Below are 22,601 nucleotides of genomic sequence, written 5' to 3'. Positions count from 1 at the left end.
AGAGCGTTCAAGAGCTCTCAGACCGTGCGCCGCGGACTCCAGAAAGGCAGCAGCTTGCTCTTCTTGTTTTGGTTTCTGCTCAGGCCTGGAAAATAGCAATTAACTCTTGGCCCCCGCTGGGACTACCTGCCCACCCTTTTCCAAGTGATCGCTCCAGGACCACGCTCACTCCTTAATCGATGTACTTCCCACCGCAATGTACCCCCCCCATCCCTTGCTGTGTCACAACCCCCCGTGCCCCAGCATGTGCCTCCGTGGCTCAGCTTGAGCGTGATCCTCCAAACAGACTCCAGATATGCTGAATATCTCTGTAAAGCGGTATTTAAAAAAAAAAAAAAAAAAAAAAAAAAAAAAAAAAAAAAAAGCTGTTTTATTTTTTATACAAACTAAAACACCAGAGGTCATTGAATCCTATATTAAATACATAAATTAAAAAATAACCATTCATAAAACTTTACATACAATAAGGATTCTCTCCTACACGTTAATACATATAGTACAGATACATGTCCAGTGCTTATCAAAGGGTCATTCTGCCAAGTCATTGACAATTTTCTTCTGGAAGAGACACCAAAAAATTCTGGAACAAAAGTATATATGAAACCACAGAGGTGCTGATGTGAGAGAGGGCAGGGGAAGAGAAAATCCTTTGGATCACCAGCAGCTGTGTTTTTGTTCTCTCAGCCCTGCTCACGTTGGGAGAGCCTGGCCTGGGCAGTCCTCATGAGATGCCACAGAACTGAAAGCTTTGGGTTTCTTAGGATGTTTCCCACGGAGATGTTGGTAGGGGGTTGGAAGATGAACACCACCTAAAAAACCCCACTCCATTGTCCTTCAAGCACATCAGTAGGAGAGGATGGAGCTGTGAGCCAGGCTGCTAACACTGCAAGTACCATTTCCTTACTGCAACCCAAATTGCCTAAATTCATCTTACATAACCAGGCCCTCATCTGAAGTGCTTAAATTAAAAAAATAGTCTTCAAAATCTCCCAACTTGGTCTTTGGGAAAAAAAAAGCAGCAAGTCAAATTGTGGTCAAGATGACCTGTACTACCTTCTGTGGCTCACCTTCTGCTTTGGATGGATAGCCTGGAGTGCTGCTACACCTGAACAGGCCTCGAAGGGATGCATGGGAGGGATCCAGGGGTGTATTTGCTGTTCTCAAAGGCTGCAGTAAATTGACTTTTATTTTTCTTCTTGGTTTTGGGGAGGGGAGGTTGGCAGCAGTGACAAATCTGACAGAGGTTCCTCAATCCTTTGCTTCAATGAACATCAGGAACAGCAGAAAGCCCAGGATTAACAGTCCAAGAACAGAGATGGGTCCAGAAAAAAGAATCAAAAAATTAGTTGTCCATGAGATGTGAAAATAAACCTGGAGGACGGTACCAGCTGTGGCAGCTAAACAATCTTTATTCAGTTCCCCCTGCCTAGACTGAAGTAATACTTTCGTAAATCATAGCAATAATTTCTATATACAACAGGGAATAGGTAAGTGTATGCATATATATGTATATATATGTACATATACATAGAGATACATGTGTGTATATATATATATATATACACACACACAGAGACATTAATCTCATTTTGATCTAGCTGATAGCAGAAAGTTCGTATTAACTCATATGAGCAAGTGTGTTTTAGGCATGGCATGTGTTACGCTGCAAGGAGAGTAAAGCAGTGGTGGTTCAGCTCCCTGGAGTGAAGAACAATCTTTGAAAAGTTTGCAGACCCAGGTCTGCTGCAGTCAGACTAGCAGCCCCCATCCCACCCTGAGCCCTTGGGAATGCAATACCTGCATGCATATGTATACACACAGGAGTGAGGGACTGCAAATTAGATTAAAAAAAAAAAAGTAAAGATAACATGGCTCATGGAGTGTAAATGATGAAGCCTGCTACAAGACCAGTCAGGTATGCTGTGAAACTGTGTATTTCTATCTGTGCCATAAACCTTCTGTACAATTGCCTGAAATGAACATTTCTATGTTATTTTTTTAAAACCAAACCAGAGGTGGAAATTATTGCACCATCACTGAAACCAAGTGCTGCTCATTCTTCTGCAAGAACTCAGTGCTTTAACTGCCAGCCCTAACACAGAAAAACAGCCTGAAGGTGTAAAATTACCTGATGCTGCAACAGAGGAGAAAAGAGTGAGGTGGGAAGAAGGAATAACCAGAGAGAAAGCCCCCTCTTTGCAACTAACAATATGTTAAGCTTCTCAGAGATCTCCAGCTGTCACAGGAGTGGGGCCACTCTTCCAGGGCCCAACTCCGGAGCTCCTAACCTGTGGAAAGCACATGTACATTTGGGTCAACCTTATTCACAAAGCCTTCTGCCAGGGAAAAGGAATTTGAACAAAAAGCACGCAATGTGCCTGCAGTCACATAATGTATCTACCTACAAGCATATTTCTTTTTAAAAAATGAACAAGCAAACATGCAGCTTGGTGCCAGAACTCAATACACCCCTAGGCTGAACCAGAGTGTTTCAAGAGGATGTGGTCATTATATAATTTAATTTTAAGGAGCAGGAAAAAAAAAAATCACTTGCTAATAACTTCTCCTTTTCGATTCAAAGCTTAACACTATGTACTGGCACTCAAGAAATAAGGATGTTAGTAGTCTTTGTGGAGAAACTGAGCTCAGAATTGCAATGCAGTTGGGCAAATGGATATTACTAATTAAAAGCTACTCTGGCCAAAAAAAAGTATCTGTGAGGGGCAGGCATCCTTGATACTAAAAGAACGTCCTTCTTCCTATGGCTAAGGAACTGCTTTTGATGTGCTGAGTTGCCCTGGCAAGTGACCTCACTGCTTTTTGCCTCAGCTGCTTCATCTGTCAAAGTAAACAGGCAACACCAGGAGAAGCTCTTTGAAAAAAAAAAACCCACTTTAAAAGCTTCTGATGTGCGTAAGTTGTTGGTACACACGATCCCTGCTTTGAAGGTGTAAGTAACGCACAAGCTGTATTCTGGCCCTTAATTTTCTAGTTTGTAGTACAGAAATCCATTTCCTCCAGTTAAAATTAAGGCTCCATCGCAGAAGACAGAGCCTTGGAAGCCGAAGTCTGAACTGGCAGGACTCCATTGCCCAGGTAATGAAACCAGAGGCACTGAGAAGTGCACTGTCAGTCCATCAGTGAAAAAGGGAGGGTGGGTGCAGCTCTGGCTTCCCTTGGCACAGGACCCTCACAGAGATTGCTGCAGGCCTTATGCTCCTCAGAGATGTTTCTGAAAGAGTACAGGGGTGCATGGACCTATGACCTCAGGTTGGCACCAAGGCTGGGTTCCATGCTTTGTGACTACAGAGGTTAAGTAATGCTCTGAAATGAAAATTACCTTTAGTTACTCTTAACTGTGGAAAAATCTAAACAGACTAGCAATATTTCTTATTTGTAATAAGATTGTGTTCACTAAGTTCTTCCCCATTTTTGGTCTGTGTATCATTGATTAGGAAGCCAACGGACAAAGTCAGTTAATAAGCTGAACATTTTTTCCAAGCTGGGACAAAACAGTTGGAAGCTGATGCTTTGTGAATCATGTCACATGGATAAGGGGATTAGCTTTCCTCCCTGCCCTGTCCTCCAACATTTTATTCTCAGAAGCTACTCTGTAGGTCCAATTCAGTAATCCTCAGTGGTTATTCTATAGTGAAACCAAGTATAGTAATTATTAGCTCAATGGCAGTCTTTACAGAGTATGAAAAGTATCTGATAATAAACAGGCTGTTCTTCTTGGAGGGATGGTGAGGAGAGATAAGGCTTCAACTCCCCTGGAAACCCTCCGCATGCCAGACATCCTCTTCTTCCAATCCTTGGCCAAGGCAGGTGGTGCTGTGCTCAAGCACAGAACATGGTGACCCTGTCCTTCCAATCCTGCAATAGCCCAAACCGTTTTTCTTTTTTCCTTTCTTCCTTCCACATTGCAGCTGACATTTGTTCCTGAGGTTAAAACCAAAGGGGGCGAGTAGGAGTCCCTGCCACGAGAAAGCCACACACTTCAAATTGAGCACTTTGTTGTCAGCCTCTCTTGAGTTTCTCCTACTCTGATCTGTTCGTTTTTGATCCATTTGTCAGATGATAGGGTGACATTAAAATGATTTACCTGCACAGCAGGAATAGATTTTTCTATTTTAGCTTTGGTTCCATGCCCAAGACACACTGACTTGATCAGCTGAAAGTGGTTCCTTCCCTTTAAGTTCTTCCTAGGTGATGTAGGTTGTCAGTTTATTTTTCTTCCCCTTTTGTAATTTCAACACACGGGATTTCATTAGATGCAGCATATATCATAGCTTTAGACAGGAACTGTCAGGTAACAAATTTTGAGTGATGGCTTTAAAATACAAGGTGGTTGCAGTCTTGGCTACAGGTTGTTCATTTTTATACTTTTGAAAATAGGTGTAAACAATATTCTCTTCATCGAGGGGTGGAAGCATTTGCCTTTATAAGGACTTAACGCTCTGGTCGGGCACTCTAAAAGTTAAAAAAAAAAAAAATCTGTATCAGATAAGGTGTAAGTGTGTAAGTTACTCCACCTATCTATCCCAGCTTTGCCAAGATACAATCAATCAGTCAGGAAGCCGAAAAAGTCAGTTCTTACAGCTATCAGTGTGAAACTGGTTTTGTCTGAAAAGCTCTTGTGAGAATTCTGTGTATTTTGCTAAGCTTGTCCATTTAAACCCCTCAAAGTGCAATCCTGTGTGCATAAAAGGTCCGAAGGGCATCTTCACATGAATACTATGCATTAAGTTTCAATGACTCTAGAACAAAAGCTGCCTAAAATTCACCCATAGCAAGAGCCATGGCAGCAGGCAATATCCTTGGGGTGTCAAAGCAAGCCTGGAATTTTGGCTAATGCAGCACTGAGGCAAACAAAAACTGCTGCTGTTCTGAGAAAGCCTACACTACCTATGGAAAAAAATTTTTGTTCTCGGCTTTGAGACCAGGAAAAAAAAAAAGGCATATCTTGTCTTTGTTATCTCAGCATTCAAGCCTACATAATAAAATTCACTGGGTGCAAAATCCACAGAGATCACACTTCCTTATGTGACTACAAATAAGTGAATATGTATATTCACAAGCACAGAGAAAATGCAGGTAGAAAAATCGCACATAAACAGGAATTAGAGGGTTTCTGCTCTGGATACTGTATCTGCTGCACATGGCTTCCTTTATTTGCACATTCTTGTCCTTTGTTATTTCAGTATGGCAGTGAGTCCTGTGTTCACTGTGGGTGAGAAGGAAACCAGAAAGTTTCATCTGTAACCACACTGTGGGTTTCTTTCTGCTGGTTAAAAGATTGGTAAAGGATAAACTACACCAAGGCATGAACAAAAGCAAAGACTTCTCACCACCAGGTGGCTCCCTAGGATGAGCTGGGTTTTTTGTTTGTCTTGTCAGGGATTTGTTTGAAGTCCCTTATAAGGCTAAGACAGTTCACTCGCATCCAGTGGAAGTAAGGCAATTTTGCAATAGATATAGCATATTACATATATGACAATATATATAGCTCAATAGTTGTAAGAAGAAATGCTGATGGCACACTCCCCATGCCATGCTCACCTTTGCTGAATTAAATCACCTGGGTAGGCAGGAGTTTTTTAATGCAAAAGGGCAACACAAATCAAAGTTATTCTCTCCAATTCCATGTATTCCAGCCTCAGAAAATATGACTTTGCTAAAATCCCTCTCCATCTTGCCAACACCATTCCCAAATTGCTTGTGTCTGGAGATTTCCCCTCAGGTATTGAGGGGAGAGGATCCCATAGAGGAAAATACAGGGGTGAAGGCAGGGAATGAGGAGCTTACCATTACCTTGTTTTTGAGGAACTGCTACAAGACTTGATGCTTTGCACCTGTGGAGTGACTGGCCTTGGTAAAACACTCTACAGGTATCATGCGTGCTGTGATGCTGGACCTGCTGCAGCTGTCTTTACAGTTCAAGGGAGTTCACAGCAGTGCAGATCCTCTGGAAAAGCATTGAGTTTATATATCCCCCACACACACCTCACCCATAAGATTTTTCCACTTTCATAGTCAATGTTGATTCTCTAAATCACTGTATCTCCACCACTGTCATGGCTCCTTCCTCTGTCACTCAGCTCACCGAAATCTGTCTTGTTGATCCCTACCTGATGTTCATAAAGCCAAATATGCAAAAGCAGGATCAGAAAGGCAAAAGAATCCTTCATCTCCTAGGTAGTCCTAGGAGTGCCACAACTGCCTAGCAGGCTTTCTGGGGCTGTAAGCCACATTTCAGCTCCTGCTGATGCTTCTTATCCTCTCTGTGGGGAACTAGACCCCTGTGTGCTCCAGGGACCAGCCATTATGGAGCAACAGTGAATTCAATGAGTGAAACATGGAAGTTAGAGCAGCCTTCCTGGGCTCAAGTGGTCCCAAAGGGATTTACACCTGCTAAACCTCAGATGTTACGTAAAACAAGAGGAAAACCCATTGAAGGAGGTTGGGCCAGTATGGGGGGTGGAGGGTGGGGAGGGAATTGAAGTCTTAACACAGTCCCTAAGGGACCCATGTAAATTCTCATGCAATGACATCAGTCAACTGTGCAACTGGGATGGTTGTATCACCCCTACAGTCAACACAGAAATGTTTACATTGTTTCAACTATTAGTCCTGTTCAAGGAACATGACAGCAATGTGTGCATCAGCTCAGTGGAGAGTGAGAGCTGAACAGGACCCAGCAGCCCACGGAGGCACAATGACTCCAAGTGAAAAATAGCAAACCTCCTAGAACTTAGGAAAAATATGGAGTTCTGACCTTAAGCATCTCATTAGCTTTTCTAACCAGCCAATATCTGCCCTCAAATTAGGCCAAAAGGACATGTTATCAGCAAATGATATTAAGAGATTGGTACTGGTCAAACTAGGACATAAGCTTCTCACCAATTCTGTAGCTGTACTAGAAGAGGCAAATACTCACTAGAGAACCAATGCCATACCCACACTGGTGGAAAATGTAGGTGCAAACTGTATATACAGAAAACTCTGAACCTCTTATTGCCCAAGTTTTTCTCATATGCTGCACAATTATTCTAGTTGTGATAGGAACTGAAAAAGGACAATGGTACAGGCAAATGGAAAAAAAAATCATGCAGACAGGTTCTTGCAAATGTCACTACCACTTCCTGTGATTTTTCAAGGTGCACCTTAAATCCAAGATTTTTTTTTTATTATTATTTGGAATCTCCCTCTAGGTTGACTGCTTGGTCTGGACTCATGATTCTGTGGTACTGTGAAAGACACAGTCATATAAAGTTATTTGCTACTACTGTGATCTGTGAAAACCTTGGCTTCTTAAAATTATTCTGTCCATAATTTGGTTGCTTCAGAAGAATTTCTATTTTTTTTTCTCCATTGTGAATAAGCAAGAAACTGTAAAGTCAAACTTTCACCCAGTCACAGCCACTTAAAACATCTCACAGCCACACCACGCTGTACCATGGTTCTCAATTGTGCTCTTACTGCAGGATTTCTAAGTATGCAGTCATAACTTAATGTGTTTCATGATCCCTGGATCGAAGCAGTATGTTTTAAACAGCAGCAACTCGATAATGATATTTACTGTTGTTTACAAGAGCTGTGATCATTGATGTGTTCACATTTCTCCTAATCCTTCTCTATGGGTCGCTCCCCATTCAAGCCAACCTCCATGTATATTGCTGCCTCAGCCCATGCAAACATTCATTTTGAGGTCTGGCTGAACAAGGGTACAGTGGATTCCAGTTGACATGGATAATTCTGAGAGTTGTCTCTGCATCAGCACAAAACTGAAAATGAAAGCTCTGATCTAGATGAAATGAAGCACAAGCAGGAGCTCTTCCTTAAAGGGAAAAGGAAAACCCACCAAACTGTACCCATGCCACTTAATTATAATCAATACCTTGAATTGTATCTGGAAACAAAGAATAAGCTGGTACAAATGGTGGAAGGGCATGGCAGAACATATTTCACACAACTGTATCTCCGCTTGTCTCAAGTGCAGAGCAGAGGAATTATTCACTGACACAGCTGAAGCCAGAGCCAAGAGAGACTGAGAAATTTAATGGTATGGGTCTGTCCACTAATCAGAAAATTATGCTCTGTTACTACAAGCTCTTGAGACTTTAACATTATGTTTTCTAGGCTATGTTCTACTTTTGTTATCCTGGATCAAAAGAAAAATTGTCCTAGCCCAGCATCCTTGCTCTGGAAGTGGCTAGCCACAGAGAAAAATGGGACTATTATAGTTATCTGACCATTATAGTTATTCCCCATCTTCACATTACTTTTTGAACTCTGAACTTTCAGCTGCTAAGCATATTGTGACAGACTTCTTTACAACCTGTATCCTTAACTATAAATTTTTGTTTACTTTAAGCTTATCACATGGTGATTGTTTGCATTAAACAGTGAATAATAGCAAGCTGCCTGTCTGTCCATCCATCCATTCTATGACAAACTTTTTAGACCTCTCCAATACCTCCTTTAATCAGTGCCACTTCCTGAACCAGAAAAATCCTTCCTTTTCTCTATCTCTCCTTTCCTGTCTCTCAGCAGCTGATCATTCTTCCTTGCCCTTCTCTGTATTTTTCCTGCTGCTGGACACAGAGCTCTACCTGTTTTAAAATCCTTCCTGAGTGTTAGTTCAGCATGTGTTTACAGTTGAGGATATTTTAACTGTTTTCCATCTGCATCCCTTTGTAAACATCAACACTGAATCTCCCCTGCAATTCCCTTGGCTTTTTGATTCTGTGAAATTCCTTGTTAGCTTTTATTTTTACAATTATGAATAGCACAATATCACCAGCAGCTCAGCAGTACAATCAGCCCCTGCTGTGAACTATTACAAATTGACAACAACCTGCTGCATTCGCTGACTCCAAACATCCACAAGAACACACAAGGATGTGATCCTCCACTCTGTGCAAGAAGTGCTAGCTTTGAGGAAATAAATCAAACAGTCTTACCTTTCCAAGAGGCACACTGACATCAAGGCCAAAGAATAAAGGCAAGAGAGAAGAACAAGAATAGAAACAGAAACTGCAGAAGAAAAATAAGATCATGTAAAAATGAAAGGTAATGGCATTGTAAACATCAGAATTATTTTTGCACTCTGTAGAACAGTTAGAATATTTCTTCATTCAGAAAACAGTTATTTCCCTCATTACATCCCAGGCTTAGAAAACATATCCCAATGATTTTGGTGATGGATTACAATTGGCACCATATTGAAAGCCTTAGGTGTAACTGTCACATCATGATACCCCATGGGTTCACAAGTCATAAGCTGGATATCAAAATAGCATGCGTCGCATTTTTAAGTGTGTTTAAAAAACAGTGGCTGCAATCCATGCTAGAAATAGCCTGGATATATAAATATATATGTACACATGTATGTTAAGTTTATAGGTACATACACACACACACACCCCAAACACTCACCATTGCATGTTTAATAATATAATGTAGTATTTTAAGATTAAAGTCTGTATCTAGTGACAGAAACTGAAAAGAAAGGACAGTGGACCACCACCAACAGGTGCAGCTGACTGAGCAGTACTTTGTTTTATGACAGAAAGGTCATCAAGAGAACTGGATCACTACTTTCAAAACAAGTTCAGCAGTGTGCTTCAGAAGCATAACAGAACCAACCTTTTCCTCCAGATCCTTAATTTGTCTCTTCTGGATGTCAGTTTTGTCTTCTAAATCTCGTATCCTCTGAAAATCAGAAAAGAAAGCATCTACACTAAATTCTCAGTAAATGTGTCCCACTGAAAATGTAGCTTAATGCTCCAAGTACCAAAAGCCTAGAAATTAACAAATCCATTTCTGTGGCAGGGATAATCTTGTGTCTTATTGTGACTCCATCCACTCATCCCACAGACCACAGCTTTACCACGTGTGCAACTGCTCAAAATATGATCATGCATATATGTAACTGGATATTTAAATGCTGGAAATTAGTATCAATGATCCCTTTTCGAATTATCTGTTTATTAATTCTGTGTTAAACAGATGAAAAGCGTAAGATCATGGTTCTAATCTTTAGAATTCTATCATGATTCATTAAGATTTCTCACAGCTTGATGTGCTGAAAGAGGATTAAAGTGTTATTATTAGGTCCAAAATGACAAATGTATACAATACTATGAATGAATACTATTGATTTTGTGGTGAGTGACATATATGTAACTTATAGACAAGGTATGTATTTTTAACAGAGCTAGCTACTTTAAAAAAATTATGTAGCACGACTTAAACTTCTGCCTGCATGGGAGAGACATCCCCCAAAACAGACCTTCTAAGTATGAAAAATGAGGCCTTGAATCTCAGTTTCTTTTTTTAATTAAGTCACGTCATAAGACAGCTGTCCAGCAAATAGCAAAAATTCAAAGAGGCAAAGCAGGAGACACCTGAAAGCCCAAGCACTTGGAGAACCAGGTCACAGGTGACCTGTGACTGTCTTCCTCAATGTCTGAAGATGAGATGACTAGCTTATAGCAGCTTTCAAATTCTGTGGAACCACAAAATCACGGAATGAGTCAGACTGGAAGGGACCACAGCAGTTTACCTGGTTCCACCTCCCTGCTCAAGCAGAGCCATTCTAGAGCACATGGCACAGGATTGCATCCAGATGGCCTTGGAATATCTCCAGGGAGGGAAACTCCACACCCTCTCTGAGTGATCTGAGTGATCAGTGCTTGGTTACTCGCACAATGAAGAAATTCTTTTTCATGTTCAGGTGGAACCTCCCATGCAACAGTTTCTACCCACAGCCTCCTGTCCTATTGCTTGGCTACCTCCTCCTTCCTTTGCCTCTCAGCCGCTTCCACCCTGTGCCTGCAACTGAGGCTAGCTCAGAGCTGTTCTGAGAAGCCAGAACTGCTGTGGCAGTGTCCCTCGGGGCAGCTGTCATGTTTAAAATCAAGAAGCTTCTTCTGCGGCACAGGCCTGGCAACAAAAGTTAAGGGTGGTCTCAAGCGCCCAATTCAGGATCAGGCAAGACTATGAGAACTGAGCCTTCCTGTGAACCAAACCTCCCTAACCACTGGGGATGTGCTTCTTCTCTTACTCCCATAAACGTCTGAGTCAGATCTGTTTCACGGTGCAACTTTCACATTATTCAATGTGCTGGTTTTGTGTCAGTTTGCCATTCTGCACCTTGCGGAGCTGCAAACATCAGTCTTTGAAGGTGAAATGCAGTACCTTATCTCAACAGTGAAAAGTACAAATGCCCACTTGAGAGGGACAAGTATCTGGAAAAACAGACAGCTCTCCTGTGCCATATGAGCCAGCAGCATTTACTCCATTTCTCTTGTGCCCAGTCCAGTCACTAGGGATGACCATTTTTAATACAAAGCCAAAACCATGCAGACAGAATTCTGGATGACAACTTTAGGCCAGAATTTTAAAACTCTAAATATGCCAAAACAATCTTGCACAAACTAGTATCATGTGTGCTTGCATGCACAGAAAAGACAAAGTATGTGACAACTCAAAAAGCTAGATGCCATGGCTCTCACGGCCTGGAGCTTGCCTAGATCTGACCTCAGATTGTGCTCTTACACAGAACGCCTGAATAGATACCACGTGTGTTTTTCCTTCTTACCTGATGAGCCTGCTGGAGCAGCTCCATCCTCTCCTGAAGAATCTGGCAATCATATTCTCTACTCTTCCTCAGCATCTGACGTCTTAGTTTTTCTACTGCTGTCCGCAGCTCTTCCTGCTGTTTTTCAGTGAGTAGTTCCCCAAACTTTATCACTGTTTCTTGCTGCAAAGCATTGTACAAGGTGGCTTCAAGCTCCTGGATCCTCTGGTTGATGCAATACCAAAAGTCAATTAGAGATGAAACATGGTTTAAACCACATTGGGAACTGGGGGATTGGTGGCAGATTCAGGCCCCTGCATGAGAGGCAGTCCCTGTACTCAAGTGCACAAAACTGTGAAAAACTGAACGGAGAAAAGGGTTCCAATGTTCTGAAAAAAGGATAGGAACTTTTATTTTAAAAATATTTTAATATTAATTTTCACTGAAATCCCTCACTTTTACTCTTTTTTATGGAGTTACAGAGAAGAGAGTTGGATGGAATTTTCAAATCTGAAGGGTAAATTATTTCACCAATTCTAAAATTTCCACCTATTGCTCTAAAGAACTCCAGCTGGACAAGCTGACAGTAATGAGCAATATCTGCCTTAAACTGACAAGTTTCAGACTTCAGCAGATGTGCCTTTTTATGACATTAAAAGGCAAGATATTGTGTTGAAGTTGTGGAGATTGCATGCTAGTATATCAGAAGAATGAGGAAAGAACAAATTTAAAAAACACCAATACTAACAAAAAAGCAAAAATCTCTCCTCCTGATTCAACAAGAGTCTGTGTTCTATTGCAGAGTTGCCCAGTATGCATTGCAGAATTTCCTTTGTACATACCATGTATGCTTGGTCAAGAGCTTGCTTCCTGTAGTCTAGTTCTTCCTCCAAATAACCTTTTATTTTGCAAAACTGCTCCTACAATGAAGGATCATTTTGACAGAAAAACAAATCAGTTACTCCAAATACTTTAGGAAGTTTTATCAGATCATTTACAGATATCTAATCCAGCAGGACGAGGAGATTGCTTTTCAACTGATGCTCAGCAGAGTTATTAATATCTGACTCAGCTAGAAAAGAGGGAGGGCAAATAGCTGTAGATTGCTCTTGTAGGTAAAAAAATCTGATCTACATGGAACTAAATCCATCCTCTCTGGTGGCTTCAGTGGTATTGCTTGGCATTTCAGTAGTGAAATTTACGGTGTCCTGTGTGATTTTTCTAAAGATAATTCCTCTGGCATCAGGAATTACTCTTTTTGTGCCTTCTCTTATTTTGGAAGAGGTGTAAAAGTGGACTAAACAAAACAGACAAAACAGGAATTAACTAGACATTCACATTCCTTGGGTGCAGCTGCTGTGCTTTAACTTATTGGTCCACTTTAAGCTGAATAGACTTAAGTACAGACATACCACAGGAAGAAAATGCAAGCCACTACAGCTGTCCAATTCTTGTAGTTATGTTTGCTCATCTTGTAGGCTACTACCATTAACTAGAATAAGAACAGGCTAAGGTACTAACTTTAGTTAGTATGTAATGAAAGCCAACAGTGTTAGTATTCAGTCCAGTCATTTCTCACGTGCTGGTCCTGAATAAAATGCAATACAGCAGCTGATGTTTAGGCTGTGAATCTAATGAAACAAATAATGCATGCATCTCTGAAAATTATTGAGAAACCTTCGAACCCTCTGTAATTATTAATAAACAGTCATCATAGAAAGAGAGGGGAATTTTTAAAATTTTTTACTATTTCTGTTACTGTTATTCAGCTATTCCATGTCAACTGGATCGGGAACTGTTTTATGGATTCAAAAATAATCAGAGAAACGCTGCATAGTTAATTTGCCAATAGACTTTCCTAGTTATTTTTTGGCACATCAAGGAAGTGTGACACAATCAGTGTCCCTAAAATGTGTAATACGGTAAGTTTTCTTACCATATCACTTTCCAGTTCCATCATCTTCTGATGCAGAGCGGCTTCAGCTCCCTCAATCTGCTGGATCCACTGGAGAGAAGACAATGAGACCTGTAACCTGCTGTGTTTTCTAGCACACAAGCAGGGAAAAGTGGGATATCTACAGCATCTTGCTAGTCTTCTTTTTAGCAGCCTATTACTAGTGCTGGGCTCATCTTGAGGCTGCTTGTGACAGAGGCAGCCATGATATCTGCAGGTAGCGCTTGGCAGGGAAGCAGCAAGAGGATTACCACTGCTGGGTCACCACGCCCTTGGATGGACAAGGAACCCATTTCACCCCACGGATAAAGGCCCACAATGAGCCTACAGCATCTGAAAAATAGCTTAGTTGGCTTTACGGCAGTTCTGTTTGCAGAGGAGACATTGTTGAGCAGAGTCCTTGGAAGCTGTCATTGAAAAAACTGTGTGCTATATTTCAGCCTTAGACAACCTCCACGTTCTTAATTTTTGAAACAAGGAATGCAGATACATACTTTCAGCGAAATTTTGGCATACAGATCCCTTTGGAAGCTTTAGAAATCTCAGGACTGTAAGTCCCAAACTTTATCTAATTACAGCTTTAATTTCTGATGATTTCTCATTCAGATTTCAATTGCAAATTTTGTTTCATATTACTTTTGTATTTGTAATTTTTTCTACTGCACAGCTTGGACCAATTCAGTTTGATATTTTTGCTGCTTCAGCAAGATGTTTGGGACTGTGCTGGGACAGTTTATTTTATTTGGGAAATCACTCCCAACACTAGAAAGTTTAACAGCATTGAGGACAATAACAGGGCAGAAAATGCGTTAGATGAGGCTTTAGATAACACATGAGAAAAACAAGCATACTATTCACCTTTTCTGCCAAGGACAATACCGTGGAAGCCTGAATTATGGCCACTTGTTCTTCATTCCTTAAATTCTGTGAAGAGAAAGATGGGAAAGAGGGAAATTTGCAGCAGTTTCCCGCATGAATAAAGACAATCGAGCCTATAAACCAGGTTCACCGTTTTCAGAGGATCTCTGTAGTACAGAGTATTTGGTTTCCATTGAAATATTCAGAGTCTGTTAATATATTAAGAAGACCACTACTTTTGCCTTTCTATATGATATTGATTAATTGTATCATTCATTCCATTACACCTTAAGAGAAATGTAAACTAAAATTAGACCCATTTGTTTGTCTTCATGCTAGTTTTACAAAGCTGAATTTCCATTAAAGCTTTTGTGAAAATAGCGCTGATCTACATCAGCATGTGAACAAACAATAATGATCCTTTGTTTTTGTTTCTTATAAACTTTTTAAGACGTATCTAGTGTCGGCCAAAGATACAGGATCTCTTTTACATGGGCAGCTACACGCTCTTAGCCACAGGGAATTTAATAATTCTTGCCTATTTATGAAACTGTTAAAAAGAACCCTAGTCTTGATGAAGAGTGGTTCACTCAGACTGCCAAATTCATTCATGTGTTTTTCCTGAGTGAATGGGGTGCAGTTGGGCCCGGTCCCAAATATTGGTGGTCTTTGGACATGCTTCCCAGTCTGCTAAACCATATGTAACAGATACATAATTTAATAAATATCTTAGAAAACAGTCATACATAACGTTCACCGCACGGTACAAAATGCAGCTTGTAAAGAGACAGTATCTCCCATTTCAACTTACCCCATTATCACCTAGGATGTCTAACTGCTTTATAAGGTCTGGGATGCTGACATCCTGCAAAGAGAGAGCAAGGTAAAGGCATGGCATGCACCTTTTATCAAGGCTGCAATATCCATCTATCCTATGAACCACATGGAAGTCATCCATTTTGTTTTATCCTATGGAAATGCATCACACATTGATTTCAGTTGCCTTTCAACCAGATTTTATCATTATGGTGACAATTTGGAGTCTAATTGGACTGTGTCTGTTACCACATTCTTGCATTAGACTCAATTTAAATACCTGATGTGTAGTGGAGTTATTTGTAATGGATTATATGGGCAGCATCCACCACTCCTGGAGGGAAAAGCACTGCTTTATACAACTGACCTACCTTAACCCCTTCCTTCATGCAGTAGATCTGTAGAGCACTCACACCATCTGAGAATGGGTGAATCTGGAGATTAAATGGTGGAGACCGTCTCTCTCTTTCCTGCAAATAAAATGAAAATATGCTGGAGAATCTATTAGAATGAAAGAGATGCACACAGACAATGCCATTCCTGCTGTTTATATAATGCTTGACTTGCAAACCCTAGTTCATTTTACAAACCAAGGAAAGAAACATCTAGACCTGATCTGAAAAAGTGAGCTAAGTAGGACAGACTCATAAACCCAAGGTAACCGTTTAACAGGAGATTACTTATGTCAATTATAAATTATGTCAATTTGCAAACTGGCTGTGGAAAGGCTGTCACCTAGGTAAGAGGCAAGTGATTTGCTTTATAAAGTGTTGAACAACTACACATTGTTATAAATACTCCCTTTAGAAACAGGTGTTTGACTTTAGACTATTGGGAGACTCAGATTAAACATTTTCCTCATCCCGGTATGCTGTACATTCTAACATCTGTGGAAAACAACATGTTCAAAAAAACTGATCACCTTACCTATTTATACACTTTTATTACTTAAAATTTACAAATATTTGTCCAGTTTTAAAGGACCAGAAGAAAAAAAAATTGAATATGCCATTTCTGGTTCCTTTCAGGTATTACAAGCACAGAATTGAAGATTAAACTTCACTTTCATACACATTTTTGGGTTATGTACCCCACTTGATCAGTTCAGCTCCCTGCCATATGGAAACACAGCTGTCAGGTAAAACTGTGGGACAGTTCCATGAGTAAGGGGCAAGTCTGACACAGCATTAATTTATGAAGCCCAGGAAAGGCTCTGTTTGGCAAATGTATTTGAACTTGGTCAGCAACGGAAAAGCACAACTAAAAATAAACTAGCTTATACTGGGGAAGAGAGCAGTTGAAGTTTGGGTTGGCTGGCACTCCAAAGAAGAGCCTGTAACTGGAGCACTCTCGGAAAGAGGGAGATTGAGGTCCTGCAGAGGCTTCAGAAGCTCCTGCATCAACATCCAGTGTCATCTGAGAGACTGTACCCACTACAGATCATGGGAGAGCTGCTCAACAGGGAATGTGTCCAGTGCCCACAAAAGGAACAGCACTTGCACATCAGCAGACAGGCTTCTCCAAGTATTAGAAAAATCATGCCCACAGACGTGGCAACTAAGAGGCATGCTCATGTTAATCAGCTAAGCTTACCTGTGGCACACTGGGTGCCTGGCTCAGGGTGAAGTGAACCAGCTGGGTATGGTGCTCACTATTTACTATTATTAGCCAGGGTATCAGAGCTGACATACTTCAGCTCACAATTTAAAATGCTGAGCCTGATTTGTTACTGTTTTATTGCTACAACACTTGCGTAAACCCTTGATTAAAGCTGGTGTCCAGTGCAAGTGCAGTCATTTAATTTTCTACCAGCTCTACTGCAAGAAGCACATCCATCACCTCCAGCTCAAGGTTGCGGAACTCCAGCAGCTCATTCTGGTCTCGCGCATCCTGCAGCTCCTGTTGCAGACGGTTGTTTTCTGCTTCCGTTTTCTCTATCTAATAGAAATATGTTAAAACATGACCTCTGTGACTGTTACAAGTACCATGAAGTATTTGTTGAGTAGTAGCTGAGGTAGCATAGGCTATGCAAAATCTAAACCCTTAAGATGTCTCACAGGATCCAGAAAACCATTCAGAGTGAACATGCAAAACTTTGGAACATACCTTGTCTAAAAGCTCTTGGTTCCTCTTAATGAAAAGCTGCTTGTCTTCCACCCAGTGTGAGTCCTATTGGATGAAGCAGTAGTATTACAGAATAATCAAATTCCATGAGGCTGGGAACATTTATTGAAAATTGGCACCACGATATTCAGGCTTTAACATCCTACAGGAACAAGCTGTCTCTTACAGAACAACAACATTTTATGTTTGCCAAGATGTAGCAAGGTTTCTGAACTTGCCAGATCTACCGTTTTACTGACTGGCAACATTACTACTCATGGAAGTTTCTACTGAAATAGTGCAAGGTATTTTGTAAGCAGAGTAGGTAAGATAGAAAATAGGGGAAAAAAACATGCAAGAATTACTTACTTGCCCTTTCTGAGCCAAAGTTTTCTCCAGATCTTCTATTTTGGCTTTATACCTCTGGACTTCAGCTTGAAGTTGCTCCTGAGCCTGTTGAAGTCAGCCATCACATTAAAGAGTAACAAAACCAGCAATGTAACTGGTATTAAAAGGAAACCAAAACCAGCAGAGCCTGGGTTCATGCTGTCAATTCCACAGAGTGAGCAACCATTAGAAAGATTCTGACTCAGTGATGTTTTGTGCCACCCCTTAGACTAGCACACAGACTAACACAAGGGAACAGAGCAGCGGATCAGCCCCAACGCCTCACCCAAGCCTGTTCCACCATGGATTGCATCAGAGCAGCAAAACACAGGCTCAGGTATTTGGGGTGCTCTGCTCAAAGACCCTAATAAGGGGCAATCACTAAATTACAAAAATGTGTTTAGTAGATCAGAATGGCAATAGGTAGTGGGAAGAGGCAATTTTAACTGCCAGGGAGGTTTTGAAGAGCTGACTCAACTAAGTACTAAACAAACTGATATGATCTCACAGCTGACTGCTTTATGCAGGAATTTGGGCTGGAGACTGCCTGAGGTGCCTTCCAGCCTGAATGATTCTATAATTTTATTAGTGGGACAACATTTTTAGCCTTGGAAGGTTTACTGTAGCCTGCATCACATTAAAATTTGCATTTCTTTGTTAGAAACATTCAGATGTTCCTGAAGTTGGTGCAATGTGTGCCTTTGCGGAAACCCACAGGCCTTCATTTGCCTTTAAAATCCAACCCCATCACATCTAAGCAAACGATGAGAAAACCCTTGTGATTCTGTGTCAGGCCGCAGAGTTGTCTGCTTTGGCATGCCTGCCTGACTGCAGGTTCAGGTGGAGGACAGCTTCCTGTAAACTGAATGACTGTGTCCATTCTTAACAGTCACTCTCTTTAAAAATGTACTCAGTAGAAAAAGTGAACAGACATTTCTCAGTGCTATGGATGCTATATGTAGCTCCATTCCATTGCATGTCCATTTGAGGGGTTTCTTGTCCTAACAGCAATGAAACACTGTTACTCCCAAACAAATACTGACCCTGGCTTCTCTTTCAGCATCTATGACCCCTCCTGTCTGTTCCTGCAGCAGTGCATATGCTCTCTGCAGGGCCTGGTACTCCTTTGTCAGCTGTCGAAACCGCAGCTCTGACTCTTCTGCTGCTAAACCCTGAAGAATAAGAAGGGACATGTATAAGCCATTGAGAGAAAAGCACTGTCAAAGCAAAGAATGCAAATGTGACTTATTAAGCACTGTAGTTGGTTTACAGGTCTTAACTCAAATAGCTTTTTGGATCAGTGTGTTTGCTGTGATCTGCAATTAAAAAATGGGGAGATTATACAGCATTTATATCACAGTATCAGCTGAATTGGAAGGGACCTACAAGGAACATTGAGTCCAACTCCCGGCCCTGCAAAGCGCCATCCCCAAGAGTCACTGAGTGTTGTCCAAACACTTCTTGAACTCTGTCAAGCTTGGTGCTGTGACCACTCTCTGGGGAGACTATTTCAGTGCCCAGCCATCCTTTGGGTAAAGAACCTTTTTCTAATATCCAACCTAAACCTCACCTGATACAACTTCGGGCACTTTCCTTAGGCCCTGTCACCGGTCACCATAGAGATCAGTGTCTGGCCCTCCTCTACCCCTCATGAGGAAGTTGTAGACTACAATGAGGTCTCCCCTCACTCTCTTCTCCAGGCTGAATAGATCAAGTGACCCCAGCTGCTCCTCATTCAGCTTCCCCTCAAACTCCTTCACTATCATTGTTGCTCTCCTTTGGACACTATAACAATTTAACATTTTTCTTATATTGTGGCACCCAAAACTGCACACAACATTCAAGGTGAGGCCACCGAAGAGCAGGACAATCCCCTCCCTTGACTGGCTGCCAATGCTGGGCCCGACACCCCCCCAGGACATGGATGGCTCCCTGGCTGCCAGGGCACTGCTGACTCATCTCCAACTTTCTGTCAACCCCTGGGTCCCTTTCCAGGCACTACTTTCCAGCATCTCATTCCCCAGTCCATCTGTAGAGCCAGGGTTGTGGCATCTGGCACTTTTCCTTGTTGAACTTCATCTGGTTGGTGATGGCCCAGCCCTCTGATTTGTCAAGGTCTCTCTGCAGGGTCCCCCTGCCTTTGAAGGAGTCAAGCAGCTCCTCCCTATTTGGTATAGTCTGAGAACTCGCTCAGTATCCCTTCCAGTCCCAAGTCCAAGTAATTCATGATGAAATTGAAGAGCACGGGGCCTAAGACAGAGCCCTGCAAAACCCCACTAGTGACAGGTCACCAGTTTGATATCATCTCATTCACCATAACCCTTTAATACGTCTTTAAGCTAAAAGAAATGTGATAGGCTAGTTTCCTTGAAAGGGGAGAGGAAAACAAATCACCTCAAATTGCAGGACAGTCATAGCTATAGATTCTATGGACTAGATTGCGGAATAAAGTCTCAGGATTTCAGTATACGAGTAACCAAAATTAAGGTTAAACTTAAGTACTTATAACTCAGTATGCACTATAAAAACCTGCTTGTTCTTGAGAGTCCGACCACTTGCTTCAAAAGTCATCTTCTCTTGAAAACCTGTAACTTGTCTGTGGAAAGAGTCAGTTCTCACCTCATCCAGATCATCATCTGGGGTTGCTGGTGTCCTGTCTGTTCTATATGAGGCCACAGAGGATGTTTCAGAGTCCATAGAATCATCATCATATCCAAAAACTGTATCCACCACATGTCTCTATAGAAGGAAAAACATGATTTCTGAACCTTCATGTAAACTCGTAGCATGTGTTCTGGAGAGGGGCAGAGGGGGGGAGCTGCTGGTTACTTAAAAGATGAGGTGTGAAAAATTAACATTGGACTACCCCTGCAATTACCATCTTCAAACAAACTCAAAGGAAATCCACTGAAGATCATGTCTTGTGCTGGCGGAGAATAAGTTTGTTGAATAATTTTTTCTGAAGGCCTATTGCAGTCTAATTGTAAAACATAATGTGAGCAGCAATATGCCAGAGGAAAAGTCTCTGCCCTTGCAGGAAGGCAGGAGAATTGTTTGTTAACCACAAAGCTTTTCAGAAGACATCTGTCAACATGCAGATTAGTGTGCAAAGGTAACACCATAAGGAGCTGGAAACACATGTAGAATAGGCAGCCCTCCTTCTTCTCTCAGACACTGCTGATACTTTCAATGTCTAGGTGCTTCTCTTGCTGACATTGCTGTTGGACCATGGGAGTGGAAGTGATGCTAATACAAAACTAACATGAAGGAACTTTTATTGCATCTTTCCAGGACTGCAGTAACTGGTGCATGTTATGAACAACTGCTCATGCTCCACAGTTTGGTTGTATGACTGACACTTCACTATTGCCAATCTCATAGCTGAATAAAATCAAATTAAAACTCTGAGACGTGTCCTGTGAAGACACAGATGCTTGACCCTGCAGGCCTTTCAGGATACAGATTTGAGCATTCAAATACTTGGCTTATGGATAATTCTGAAGACAAGCTGATCGACAAGCAATTAAGATGTGCACTTCTTCTTAGCAATATCTCTCACTTTGCTGACAGGCTAAAACCTTCTAAACCTGGAGTCTGAATCACACAAAAAACATGCACTAAAGGTGTCAATTAGCTTTTGCATGTATCATAATTTTTGCTCATTGTGTTGTCAAGTGAAGACAATTGCCATATTCTCTGGTTTAGAAATAAAATTTACTGATGAAAATACCATTCGGTCCTTGTTGTGTCTGCTGTACACCAATTCACAACCCAAATAAAAACAATGTGATGACACAACTAGGATGTACTGGTCTGAAATTCCCAGTGTGTAGACAGTGCTGGGTTACTTTCACAGAACATGGCTGATGCACTAAGGGATGACCTTGGAGGACTGAGTGCAACCAAGCAACCAGTATTTCCACTTTTTGGAGGTGGGACTTAAATGTTGCAAAGTCATGCTTCACATCTAGCTGGTAAAGGAGCTATGCAAACCATTCCTGACTACTCAGCTCTAAAATTGTTGTAAATTATACCAGCTTTGGACTTAACTCCATTCAGGGTGATACAAAGATTAGTCAAAGGCATGTGGAACTGAGCAGGAGAGAATGACACAGTATCTCAGGCAGAAATTTCCACCTGAAGAACAGAGATGCACAAGGATTCAGCTTTAGCCCATATGTGCTATGAAAAATAGATCACAGAAAAAAATGTGAAGGTCTCTGATAAGGTAAATACCTCTCAGCATAACAGATCCTGAGACCAATACTCAGAGAAACCAAATGGAAGGACAATTATTACTACTGGAGGGGAGGGCAGGGGAAGGAGGACGGATGGGACAGGACCCCCATTTTGCTAAAAATAAAATAGCTGCACACCCTTAACAGAATTCTAAGTGAATTTAAAAAGCTATCCCAAAGTAAGGAATTTATAAACCTGATCACTAAACCAGGTTGTTATAATCCACAAAGCTCTCTTTAATCAGATTGCTAAAGTGTGTTTTCCTATACAGGCTACTTGAACATTGTAAATGAGAAACAATTTTTCATCTTACCTTGATTGGTTTTGAGCTCCTTTTATGCTTTCTCCGACGAATGAGTTTCTCCCTGTCCTGGAAAGATTAAAAAGTTACTCTCTCTTCTCTTCTTTGCAGCTGTTAGATGGCCAAATATACAGAGGAAACAAATAACTGAATTTCCAGTGACACCATCCATATGTTCAAACAGGAACCCAGGTAGAAGGGAGAATTCATATCCAAATCTGTATGTATGTCAGCTGAAAACCACCTGAAAAAAAGCCCTTGTGCATTTGCCTTGAGCAGCTGTCAAACAATGGGAGCTGATGGATTACCCTCTAAAATCACTGGGAGGCCTGGCACATCAGTTTGGGCATTGTACA

At 41.3% G+C, this 22,601-nt stretch overlaps 1 protein-coding gene across 6 annotated transcripts in view; it reads right to left on the bottom strand.

Annotated features, from left to right (window-relative positions):
• Positions 1-401: 401 nt before the first annotated feature.
• Positions 402-22,601, bottom strand: part of JAKMIP2 (janus kinase and microtubule interacting protein 2) — a 43,715-nt gene continuing 21,515 nt past the window's right edge. For 4 of the 6 annotated variants that reach the window (XM_040078037.1, XM_040078040.1, XM_040078038.1 and 1 more), the window contains 15 exons: positions 22,258-22,314; positions 20,325-20,444; positions 18,749-18,877; positions 17,688-17,771; positions 17,322-17,384; positions 17,055-17,153; positions 15,587-15,685; positions 15,211-15,264; positions 14,400-14,465; positions 13,524-13,592; positions 12,430-12,507; positions 11,609-11,812; positions 9,652-9,717; positions 8,967-9,039; positions 402-4,473 (listed from right to left, as the gene is read on the bottom strand). In XM_040078037.1, the coding sequence (XP_039933971.1) occupies positions 8,989-9,039; positions 9,652-9,717; positions 11,609-11,812; positions 12,430-12,507; positions 13,524-13,592; positions 14,400-14,465; positions 15,211-15,264; positions 15,587-15,685; positions 17,055-17,153; positions 17,322-17,384; positions 17,688-17,771; positions 18,749-18,877; positions 20,325-20,444; positions 22,258-22,314 (1,239 nt within the window). In that variant the 3' untranslated portion in view covers positions 402-4,473; positions 8,967-8,988. Of the gene's footprint in view, positions 4,474-5,814; positions 5,969-8,966; positions 9,040-9,651; positions 9,718-11,608; positions 11,813-12,429; positions 12,508-13,523; positions 13,593-14,399; positions 14,466-15,210; positions 15,265-15,586; positions 15,686-17,054; positions 17,154-17,321; positions 17,385-17,687; positions 17,772-18,748; positions 18,878-20,324; positions 20,445-22,257; positions 22,315-22,601 lie in introns of all 6 variants that reach the window. The other 2 variants (XR_005703121.1, XM_040078039.1) reach the window with 2 other exon arrangements.

This window comes from Hirundo rustica, chromosome 14, assembly GCF_015227805.2.
Source record: "Hirundo rustica isolate bHirRus1 chromosome 14, bHirRus1.pri.v3, whole genome shotgun sequence".
Taxonomy (NCBI): domain Eukaryota; kingdom Metazoa; phylum Chordata; class Aves; order Passeriformes; family Hirundinidae; genus Hirundo; species Hirundo rustica.
The sequence above is the reverse complement of the archived record's forward strand: the minus strand, read 5'-3'. Positions and strand labels throughout refer to the sequence as shown.